This window comes from Danio rerio, chromosome 9 (assembly GCF_052040795.2).
Source record: "Danio rerio strain M-AB ecotype USA chromosome 9, GRCz13ab, whole genome shotgun sequence".
Lineage (NCBI taxonomy): Eukaryota > Metazoa > Chordata > Actinopteri > Cypriniformes > Danionidae > Danio > Danio rerio.
This window is the reverse complement of record NC_141029.1, coordinates 53,474,544-53,487,500: the sequence shown is the minus strand read 5'-3', so window position 1 is coordinate 53,487,500 and position 12,957 is coordinate 53,474,544. Positions and strand designations below refer to the sequence as shown.

The 12,957-nt window shown below is 33.7% G+C and overlaps 1 protein-coding gene across 9 annotated transcripts in view; it reads left to right on the top strand.

Annotated features, from left to right (window-relative positions):
• Nucleotides 1-12,957, top strand: part of slc4a10b (solute carrier family 4 member 10b) — a 149,361-nt gene that overhangs the window by 61,309 nt on the left and 75,095 nt on the right. For all 9 annotated transcript variants that reach the window (XR_015499921.1, XR_015499919.1, XR_015499920.1 and 6 more), the window contains 2 exons: nt 131-291; nt 11,966-12,154. Coding sequence is in view for 4 of the 9 variants with exons in the window: in XM_087268457.1 (XP_087124583.1) it covers nt 131-291; nt 11,966-12,154 (350 nt within the window). In the remaining 5 variants the exon portion in view is untranslated. The remainder of the gene's footprint in view (nt 1-130; nt 292-11,965; nt 12,155-12,957) is intronic.

The following is a 12,957-nucleotide window of genomic DNA, read 5'->3' as shown; positions in this document are numbered from 1 at the left end:
AAAATAAATAAAATATATGTATATATCCACACTTGGACTCAGCATTGTTATATGTAACGTTGTAGATTGTTTTATGTTCAAACATAGACACTACACCAAGTGGATTGAATTTCTGGTGTGTTTTGTGCAGGTGGCTGAAGTTTGAAGAGGATGTGGAGGATGGAGGCGAGCGCTGGAGTAAACCGTATGTAGCCACTCTCTCTCTGCACAGTCTGTTTGAGCTGCGGAGCTGCATCATCAACGGCACCGTCATGCTGGACATGAGAGCTGGATCACTGGAGGAGATCGCAGGTACAGCTTTAAAAAATGTCCTTATTTTGCTTTTTCAGGTATTACCTTGTGAGTGGTGTGTAATGTACAAATGAACAGTGAACGAACAAACAAGTAGTATAATATGTCCAAACAATTCATATTAATGTATAATGGCATAACTAAATAAATGAATGAATGAATGAACAAACAATGAACCAAATGTGTATAAAATAATTCACATTCGCATTGATGCATGAATAAATGAAAGAACGAACAAATGAAATGAAACAAACACTAGTGTAATATGTTCAAATAATTAACATTAATGTATAATAGCATGAATGAATGAATGAATGAATGAATGAATGAACGAACAATGAACCAAATATGTCTAAAAATTGATTGATTGAATGAATGAACAAACAAACGAATCAACAATGAATAAACAAACAAGAACTGTAATATGTCCAAATAGTTCACATTAATGTATAAATGCATTTATAAATTAAATTACTAATAAACGAATGAAATGAAACAAACAAGTAGTGCAATATGTCTAAATAATTAACATTTATGTAAAATAGCATGAATGAATGAATGAATGAATGAATGAATGAATGAATGAATGAATGAAGAAAGAACGAACAATGAACCAAAAATTTATGAATGAATGAATAAACAATGAATGAACAAACAAACAAGTGTAATATGTCCAGATAATTCACATTAATGCCTAAATTCATGAATAAATGAACAAAAGAAACAATTGAAACGACACAAACAAGTATTGTAAAATCTCTAAATAATTAACATTAATGTATAATAGCATAAATGAACAAATGAATGAACAAACAACTGAACAAAGGACAAAACAATGAACCAAATCTGTCCAAATAATTTACATTAATGAATGAATGGATGAAAGAACGAAGGAATGAATGAACTAAAGAATGAACAAGGAATGAACAAACAAGAAGTGTAATATGTCCAAATAATTCACATTAATGCATAAATGCATGAATAAATTAACAAATGAACGAAACGAAACAAGTAGTGTAATATGTCTAAATAATTACATTAATGTATAATAGCATGAATAAATGAATGAATGAATATTCAATGAACCAAATATGTCTAAATAATTTACATTATTGCCTAAATGCATAAATGAATGAATGAATGGAATTAATTAATTCATAAGTTATGTTATGAATGAATGAATGAATGAATTAATTAATTAATTAACGAACAATGAACGAACAAACAAGAAGTTGTATATGTTCAAATCATTCACATTAATGTATAAATGCATAAATAAATGAAAGAACGAACAAACAAAATGAAGCAAACAAGTACTGTAATATGCCTAAATAATTAACAATAATGTATAATAGCATGAATTAATGAACGAACGAATAAACTAATGAAAAATGAACCAAATATGTCCAAAAAATTTACATTAATGCCTAAAGACATAAATGAATTAATTAATAATTGAAGTAATGAATGAATAAATGAATGAATGAATTAATGAATTAATGAATTAATGAATTAACATTTAATTAACATATGTTAATAATTAATTAACATATAAACGAGTGACCAATGAATGAAGAAACAAGAAATGGTATATGTCCAAGTCATTCACATTAATGCATAAATGCATGAATAAATGAACAAACGAAACAAACAGGTGATGTAATAAGTCTAAATACTTATACTTAACGATACTTAACGATAATGTATAATATCATAAATAAACAACAGAACAAAGGAACAAATGAAAGAATGAACAAAGGAATGAACAATGAACAATATATGTCCAAATGATTAACATGAATGAACGAAAGAATGAACAATGAACGAACAAACAAGAACTGTAACATGTCCAAATAAATCACAATAATGTATAAATGCATGGATAAATGAACGAACAAACAAAATGAAACAAACCAGTAGTGTAATATGTCTAAATAATTAACATTAATGTATAATAGCATGAATAACTGAACAAACGGACAAATGAACAATGAGTAAATATGTCTAAATAATTTAATAGTTATTCATAAAAATTTATTTATATCAATGCATGAATGAATGAATAAATAATATAGTTTGAACAAACAAATGAGCAAACATTTAGTGTAATGTGCAAAAAAGAAACTATTTATACACACAAGTTCTATTTAATTTTAATTAAATGTTTGTTTTAATAAAAGCATTGTATTCAAGAAGTTTTATACTGTTAAAATATGAATAGTTTAAGGAAAATGAGCTATAAAATAATACCAAAATGCAATTTAAAAGTGCCCCAGTTTCTTTATGCCACCCTATAATGTCTTGTTATTCTCATTTGATAGTTTGGTGAACTGTGACCTGAATATATTTAGTGAGATTCACCCGTTTATTCTATCCTAAGCTCATAAAATGTTTGCCATCTTTGGTCAAATGAGCTTCCCTTGTCAAATTATCACATTGTAATAGGCTGTGTATGTGGGAGCCGCCGAGGAACACTTTAAACTGAGCTTTACACTTTAATCTCTGTGGGATTTGTGTAAGACAGCTCAAGTCATATGCACAGATGCGATGTTTAAATGCTTGGGTAATTGGTGAAACAGAGTTCTGCTGTTAAATATTTCATGATATGAGCTTGAGAAAGTGTTAAATATTCAATAGGAGTGCAGAGATACTAAAAAATTTATAGAAAAGGCATCGCATATAAAGAATTTTACTTTTGGAAAGGTTATTTATTATTGTTTAATTAGAATATATAAAAAGGGACACAATTTGAGATGATACAAATACATAAAATATGAAACAATAACAAAAATACCAAAAACAACAACAATACAGTCAAATGCTGGCAGGTGCGTGTGTTTGTGTATGTGTGCATGTATGTGTGTGTGCATGTAAAGGTAACTTAGTAAACAGTTCAAAGTACATATTAAAGGAACAGTAACAGTCACTAAATGAAGCAAGTAACACACACACACACATATATATATATACAACAGTTCTGTCTGGTTCTCAAATCCGATTGGCTGATAGCCGTGCGATATTCTGCAATATCAGAACTCCTACAGCCTCTTTACCCTTTGTGTATTACTCCGCCCACATACAGCCAGCATAAAGCAGACACTACAGATCTAAAGTTTTAAAGATGCTTGCTCAGCTGTTTTACTGTCAGCTTATGATTTGAATACGGAAGAAAGTAGTTCCTCATACAAAAGGGTTTTTGAGACTCTCCATGTTTGATTTTGTTTTTATAGACACAATTTTGCCGTCAAACTGTTGTATAAACGCAATATCACACTCGAAGCAGTGTGATATTTCCTGCGGCCTCGTGCTAACGCACACCTCCCACCAGTGCCGATATACAGCCATATCGCACTGCTACTTGTGTGATATTGCTCATTCATACAACAGTTTCGTCTGGTTCTTGAATCTGATTGGCTGATAGCCGTGATATATTTAAGTAATATCAGCAGCCGTACAGCCTCTTTACCCTTTGTGTATTACTCCACCCACATACAACCAGCAAAAAGCAGACGCTACAGATCTAGAGTTTAAAAGATGCACGCTCAACTGATTAACTGTCAGCTTATGATTTAAATTCAAGGCGGAAGAAAGTAGTTCCTCATAAAAAAGGGTTTTTGAGATTGTCCATGTTTGATTTTGTTTTTTTTTTTAATACACAATTATGTCGTCAAACTGTTGTATAAATGCAATATCACACTCGTAGCAGTGCGATATGGCTGTATATCGGCACTGGCGGAGACACTAAGGCACTCGACTTGCGGCCTCGTGCCAACGCACGCCTCCCACCAGTGCCGATGTACAGCCATATCGCACTGCTACTCGTGTGATATTGCTTATATATATATATATATATATATATATATATATATATATATATATATATATATATATATATATATATATATATATATATATATATATATATATATACATACATATATATATATATATATATATATATATATATATATATATATATATATATAAATATATATATATATATACATATATATATATATATATATATATATAAATTTATAAATATATATATATATATATATATATATATATATATATATATATATATAAACATATATATTTATATATACATATATAAACATATATATTTATATATAAATACATATATATATATATATATATATATATATATATATATATATATATATATATATATACATATATATATATATATATATATATACACACACATATATATATACATATATAAACATATATATATATATATATATATATATGTATTTTACAACTTTTTGGGTATTGTCTTATTGGTTATTTTGTGTAATGCAAAGTGATGTTGGACAAGGGAGTGCAGTTCCAAAACGCAGGTTTATTAAACAGAATCAGGCAAGCAACAGTCAACACAGGAGCAAGCAGATGTATACGGGCAATTCCAGAGTCGTGGTCATAAAACAGGCAGATGGCCAAAAGGCAGGCAGTAGACAGGGTAAAACAAACAAAACAATGCAATAGTAATGTGATGTTGTGTACCAAGGCTTCCAAGCATGGATCAAAAAAACGATACATCTCGCAGTGAAGCAGAGTACCGGAGTTTGATTCGTTTCATCATGTGATCAGTGACGTCTGAAGCTTCATTTTCACCTATATCCACGTGACTACTTCGAATTTTGATTCAAAGTTTTAAACACCCTCATGGGTTAGCAAGGTGTATAGCGAGATATTAGACGTCGATTGCATACATTTCTACTGTTTGAAAGCACTGCACCAATCCCACGCACCAGTAATTTAACTAAAATACAACAGTAATGTATAGTAAAAGGGTTTTGAACCATACTAAAGTGTATTAATGTATTTGTTTTACAACCATCTTTAAAGAAAATCACTGAATATCCTAGTACAGTGTTTAACGGAGGCCAGTGCGAAAGCATCACTCACATAGTCTCCTTCTAGAGCATTCGCCTCCCATGCAGGAATCACCGGTTCGATCTCCACTTGGAACGGATGGGTGGGTGAAGTAGTAGTTGGAATATGATTAATGTAAATACTTTTGAATACTTTGGATTTTACTACAGTCTTCGGTGGTGTAATGTAACATAACTTATGTGTAAAAACCACAGTAAGTGAGTAATTTGTTTATATTTCTGTTGTTGTATTACTACATGATAAGTTGTGAACATTTGACATTGCAACACAGTGCATTTCCCACACTTTAACCAGAAGAGGTCCTCATTGAGCTGATTTAGAAAGCTTCAAGTAATGAACCTTTTTCCAATACAATTGAGTCGAGCGCTTCACAGGTTTAGAAAGCTTCATTTCACCATCAATTCAAAGCAAGGTTCAAAAACACGGTAGGCAACGCAAGCAAAACATGTTGTACTGTTCACAAACAGTATAACAAGACTGTTTGATGAGAGTGTCAAAGTGAGCAGTATATATGTCTGTGCAATTAGTCCATGAGCAGCATCAGCTGTGGTAGTATAATCAATGAAGACTGGGAGCAGGTGTGTGTGTGTTGCATGAGTGGAGCTCGTAGTCAATATACCAGCAGATTTTTAGTCCTATCCGATCCGTGTGTTTACCAGCGATCTGCCAGGATTAGATCACTGGTAATTGTGACATCTTGTTTGGTGCAAATATGTAAACATTCTTGATTTTGCTTGGTTATGGAATTAAAGGTGTTGCAGAAGAGACAGAACTGTAATTAATCATTTAAATTTTAGGTCCCACTTTATATTAAGTGGCCTTAACTAATATGTACTTACACAGTAGTTAATAGTTTGTTACAATGTACTTATTGTGTAAATACATGTATTTACTGTGTACTTAAGCTTGATTAAATACATGTATGTAATTACATCTGTAAGTAACTTCTGTAATAACATTTGTAAATACACTGCTGACCATCCCTTACACCTTAACCTACCCTTAAATCTACCCATGCCACCAGACCTGTCCATAACCCAACCTCTATCCCAACTCAAAAGCACCACAAGTGTTCTCAAATACATTAAAAACACAGTAAGTACATTGTATTAATTTTTTGATGTAAGTACATAGTAGTTAGGGACACTTAATATAAAGTGGGACCAAATTTTATATTAAATAGTTGTTATCTTCACTGTCATTGATTTATTATACACTACCTGACAGAAGTCTTGATGTCGATCCCAGTTGTAAGAGCAATAAATAATAACTAGACTTTTAGTTGATCATTTGGAAAAGTGGCAGAAGGTGGATTTTTCTGATGAATCATCTGTTGAACTGCATCCCAATCATCACCAATACTGCAGAAGACCTACTGGAACCCGCATGGACCCAAGATTCTCACAGAAATCAGTCAAGTTTGGTGGAGGAAAAGTCATAGTTTGGGGTTACATTCAGTATGAGGGCGTGCGAGAGATCTGCAGAGTGGCAACATCAACAGCCTGAGGTATCAAGATATTTGTGCAGCCCATTACATTACAAACCACAGCAGAGGGCAAATTCTCCAGCAAGATAGCGCTCCTTCTTATACTTCAGCCTCCACATTAAAGCTCCTGAAAGCAAAGAAAGTCAAGGTGCTCCAGGATTGGCCAGCCCAGTCACCAGACATGAACATTATTGAGCATGTCTGGGGTAAGATGAAGGAGCAGGCATTGAAAATAAATCCAAAGAATCTTGATTAACTCTGGGAGTCCTGCAAGAACGCTTTCTTTGCCATTCCAGATGACTTTATTAATCAGTGATTTGAGTCAGTGCAGAGATGTATGGATGCAGTCCTCCAAGCTCATGATGGAGTCAGACACAATATTCATTCAGTTTCCACTGCAGCAGGACTTTATATTCTATACTGGACATTATTTCTGTTAAGTGACAAGACTTTTGTTTAAGCAAAGTCAGACCTTACTGTTCTAATGAAATTATTATTAAAATAAGTGTAATTTAGAGGCCTTTGCCTTTTATATAAGCCATTTCTGATATTAAATGATCAACTAGAAGTCAAGTTATTATTTGTTGTTCCTAAAACTTGAATAGACAACAAGACTTTTGTCATGTAGTGTATATATTTTATATACAGAGAGATTAATGTTAAGTTACATATGTGAGGTATATACATGTAAAAATAAAGTAACACTTATTCTGATGTACTTGTATGAAAAAATGAATGAATGATCATACCACAATTATAAATGACTGTGGTTTGAAGGATAGTGACTCAAAAAGAGTATTTTTGGACATGCACTGTGATTCTTACATAGAGCCTTTCAATATTTCATTCATAATGATAATGACTTCATTTATATTTGATAAGGACTATTAATAGGTTTTCCTTTTTTATGCACAGAAAAAAAGAAAAATAGGACTCATCCTAAAATATAGACAAAATCGACTTGGTAAAGGTGTCTGTATTTTAGAATATTTGGGTAGTTATCCTGACAAATGATCCTATTTTTTTATATATTAATTTGAAATATTTATTTATTTTACTGTTTTCATTGGTCAGGAATAAATTGTAGGCCATCAGACACATTTTCTGATCACATGAACCATTGTTTAATGACCTGCATTTTATTTCTGACCAGTAAAATAAATAAAAAAAAACATTTCTATCATATTTTTTTTGCTTTGAAGTTATGTGAATAAAAAAAAATATGATGTATATAATCAGTAGTGAGCATAAAAAAAAAATACATATAAAAACCGAAATAGAGGAACACAGGAAGTGAAAAAATAATAATAAAAATAAAACAACCATGACAAACTAGCCTTTAAACTAAAGAGTAAATGGCAAAGATTAATCCAGATTATTGTATTCAAAATAAAAGTTTGTTTGTGACATGACATATTCATTCCTTACATTAATATAGCGCTTTTCTAGACACTCAAATCGCTTTACACATTTTTGGGGGAATCTTCTCATCCACCAGCAGTGTGCAGCATCCACCTGGATGACACAACGGCGGCCTTATTGCGCCAGACCGCACACCACACACCAGCTGATTGGTGGAGAGAAGACAGAGTAATGAAGCCAATAATGATATGGGGATGGACAGAGGCCAGTGGGCAAATTTGGCCAGGATGGTCAGCAACATTAAAGCATGGATCCATCCTGCCTTGTATCAATGGTTCAGGCTGGTGGTGGTGGTGTAATGGTGTGGGGGATATTTTCTTGGCATGCTTTGGACCCATTAGTATCAATTGAGCATCTTGTCAACTCCACAGCCTACCTGAGTATTGTTGCTGACCATGTTTATCTCTTTATGACCGCAGTGTACTCATCTTCTGATGGCTACTTCCAGCAGGATAACGCACCATGTCATAAAGCGTGAATCATCTCAGACTGGTTTCTTAAACATGACAATGAGTTCACTGTACTCAAATGACCTCCACAGTCACCAGTTCTCAATCCAATAGAGCACCTTTGGGATGTGGTGGATCGGGAGATTCACATCATGGATGTTCAGCTGACAAATCTGCAGCAACTGTGTGATGCAATATATGGAGCAATAATATGGCGCAAAATCTCTGAGGAATATTTCCAGTAGCTTGTCTAATCTACGCCACGAAGGATTAGGGCAGTTCTGAAGGCAAAAAGGGGTCCAAGCAGATACTAGTAAGGTGTACCTAATAAAGTGGCCGGTGAGTGTACATAATAAAAATATACATAAGACACACACATATATATTATGTCAGAACAAACTTTTATTTTGAATGCAATCAATTGCAATAATCTTTGCGCAGCACTAATAATAAAACATAAAGTTTATCTAAATAATCTACTCCAAAGTGCAAAAGAAATGTATTAAAGGTTAAGTAAAGGTAATATTAACCCAAGCTAAAATACATAAATTAAATGAATAATATGTATTAATTAAGATAAGTCTATGACATTTAAAAAATTACAATTGAATACCTTTAAAAGAGTGTTTGATTACTCATTGCACTAGAACAATGATCCAGATGTGATCATGCCTTAGAAATGCATTGTCTTTAATGCAAGTCAAGTGTCAGTCATGCATTATGCAGCGTTCGCAGTCTCTGGCTGTCTCGAGCATGTGCGTTTTGCATAACTCAACGCGGTACTGCATCTTCAAGCATCTTTGAGCAGCTTGTCCTCAGAGTCGGTGTCTTTAATGCAGAGTTCAAGGAGCATCTGTAAAGCAGCCACAGATCAGTTTTTGCCAAACGTTTAGCTCAGATTAGCCATTTAAAGGGCTCCACATCAAGACAGCACCGGCCAGACATATGCTGTTTTAAGAATTCATCATAGTATTTATTATTCAGGTTTGACATGCATAATTAACACTTTGTTGGAGCATATGAAGACGGACACGTCATTCAGGAGGTCTGTACTGCCGCACAGCTCAGCCGATGCTCATATTTTAATGTAACATAACAATAAATCAGAGGATTATCAAACTGTTGTATACTGATATTTGAACTTGCAGACATGCTAACAAAAAGCGTTAGTTGCGTCACAAATGACACACTATCAGTGTTCGGCAGGGTCATTTAAAAGACTAGTTAGTTCTAGTTACTAGTTACCAGTGGGGGAAAATAGGGATGCACCGATAGCACTTTTTTTGCAAACCGATACGAGTACGAGTATTTTAATTTGTGTTCTCGCCGATACCAGGGCCGGATTAGCGTAAAGCCGCTTTTCCACTGCACACGACATTTGGACACGACTTTTGGAATACGGCCCCTTGTGGCAGCTGCACAGTATTTTCAGTGTTGTCGTGCACCATGGGGGAGAAGCTGATTCTCACGGTGTCCGAAATAAAGGACTGCAAAAGCAAGAGCCTTTATTCTCTGTGCGTTTACATAGTCTAATGGATTTGTCATTTTAGCGAACACCTCAGATACTGTTGGCTGGTTCCTGTTGTTTGTGCGTCTTTTTTACCGACGCTATTATAACAACACAGATCACTGCCTATTCACGAGTCCCGCAGAAAAAGTGATTGACAGGTGGTAATTATGTGTGTAACTTGCCTTTATTCATTTACTGTATGATTTGTTTATGGGTAAAACAATGATCATGCAGGTCAGGTAGTTTTAATGGTAGGCTTCAAATAATTAATTGGTCATTAATTAATTAATTATTCATAATCGAAAATCGAATAGAATTGTGCCTTCAGAATCGAAAATGTAATCGAATCGAGGATTTAGAGGATCGTGACACCCTTAATATATATATATATATATATATATATATATATATATGTATGTATGTATGTATGTATATATATATATATATATATATATATATATATATATGTATATGTATGTATGTATGTATGTACGTATATATATATATATATATATATATATATATATATATATATATATATATATATATATGTATATATATATGTATATATATATATATATATATATATATATATATATATATATATATATATATATATATATATATATATATATATATATATATATATATATATATATATATATATATATATATATACTTTTGTGAGGTAAAAAATGAAAAGGGGGGCTCTTGGATTTGCTCTAGCCCCAGGGCCCAATGTGTTCTTAATCCGGCCCTGCCGATACTTCATAGATTTGATTTCAATGAAGCTTATTTGTGTGTTTGTTAGGTTTTTTTTTGTTTAGTTTTTTGCCTGTAGCAAGGATGAACACAAAAATCGTTTAACAGAAGGCTGTTCCAAGCCAAAAATATACAAACATTGTTGATAACCCTGCAAATCCAGACCATATCTATTAATGATTAAGCATGGACATTTAAAGGATGAGTTATCATTGCGCTTACATGCATTCACAATTTCACACATTACATAGTGTGTGCACTGTAAGTTACCTTATGGGGTCACTCTTATGGCATTGCATTCGGATAACCTTTTACATAAAATAAGTAGTGGGCAGCATGGTGGTGCAGTAGGTAGCACAATCGCCTCACAGAAGGTCACTGGTTCAGTTTGCATTTATATGAGGAGTTTGCATGTTCTCCCTGTATCGACGTGGGTTTCCTCCGGGTGCTCCGGTTTCCCCCACAGTCCAAACACATGCGCCATAGGGCAATTGGGTAAGCTAAATTGGCCGTAGTGTATGTGTGTGAATGGATTGCAGCTGGAAGGGCATCCGCTGCGTAAAACATATGCTGGATAAGTTGGCGGTTCATTCCGCTGTGGCGACCCCAGATTAATAAAGGCACTGTTACGAACCCCTCGTTCGAGTCGCAACATATAAGAGCTCAGATAATAAAATAATATACATGCAACTTATTTACTTTACATGAAACTTAATAGAACAACAAATCAAGGAACAAATGTCTAGGAATAACAAAGAAAATAACTAACTTTAACTACACATATAAATAAGGCCAAACAAAACCTTAAGGTTGCAGAAATAAAGAGATGGTCTTGATACGAGGGTGGCCAAGTAGGCACACTGTCCCCCAGAAGCTAGCACATCACTCTTATTTATATGATCTAAACCAACCAGCAACCAGGCACCCAATCAGGATCTGCCACATCCAAACTGGAATCCTGGGGTCATCACTGGGACTAAGCTGAAAAGAAAATGAATTAATTAATTAACGAATGTTAATGTGTACCGTATTAATATCTAAATGTTAAGTTACATATAATGTATGTTCTACATATAATAATTATATGTTCCTTTTGTACTGTTGTGTATTGGATGTTTTTAGATATGATACTGGACCAACAGGAAGTGGCTGGTCATCTTGAAGACGATGTCAGGAAGAAGGTGAAGGAGGCTCTTCTAAAGCAGCACCATCATCAGAACCAGAAGAAACTGGCCAATCGGATCCCCATCGTCCGCTCTTTCGCTGACATCGGCAAGAAGCAGTCAGAGTCCAACTGCTTGGACAAAAACGGTACTCGATTACCATCATTCAGAATTCACAGAAGGTATTGGTGTTATTACTTGGTGACTCGCTCTGACCAGATCATTTGAATCAGTGAGTCTTTAACTGGTGACTCACTCTGACCTGATCATTTGAATCAGTGAATCTTTAACTGATGACTTGCTCTGACCAAATCATTTGAATCAGTGAGTGTTTAACTAGTGACTGGCTCTGACCAGATCATTTGAATTAGTGAGTCTTTAACTGGGAACTCGCTCTGATCAGATTAATTGAATCAGTGAATCTTCAACTAATGACTCACTAACGACCAAATTGTTTAAATTGTGAGTCTTTAACTTGTCACCCGCTCTGACCATATCATTTGAATCAGTAAGTCTTTAACTGGGGACTCGCTCTGATTAGATAATTTGAATCAGTGAGCCTTTAACTGTGGACTCGCTCTGATTAGATCATTTGAATCAGTGATTCTTTAACTGGGAACTTGCTCTGACCAGATCATTTGAATCGTTGAGTCTTTAACTAGTGACACACTCTGAAAAAATCATTTGATTCAGAGAATGTTTAACTAGAGACTCACTCTTACCAGATTAATTGAATCAGTGAATCTTCAACTAATGACTCACCAATGACCAAATTGTTTAAATCGGTGAGTCTTTAACTTGTGACTCGATTTGACCAGATCATTTGAATTAGTGAGTCTTTAACTAGTGACTCACTCTGACCAAATCATTTGATTCAGAGAATGTTTAATTAGCGACTCACTCTGACCAGATTAATTGAATCAGTGAATCTTCAACTAATGACTCACTAAT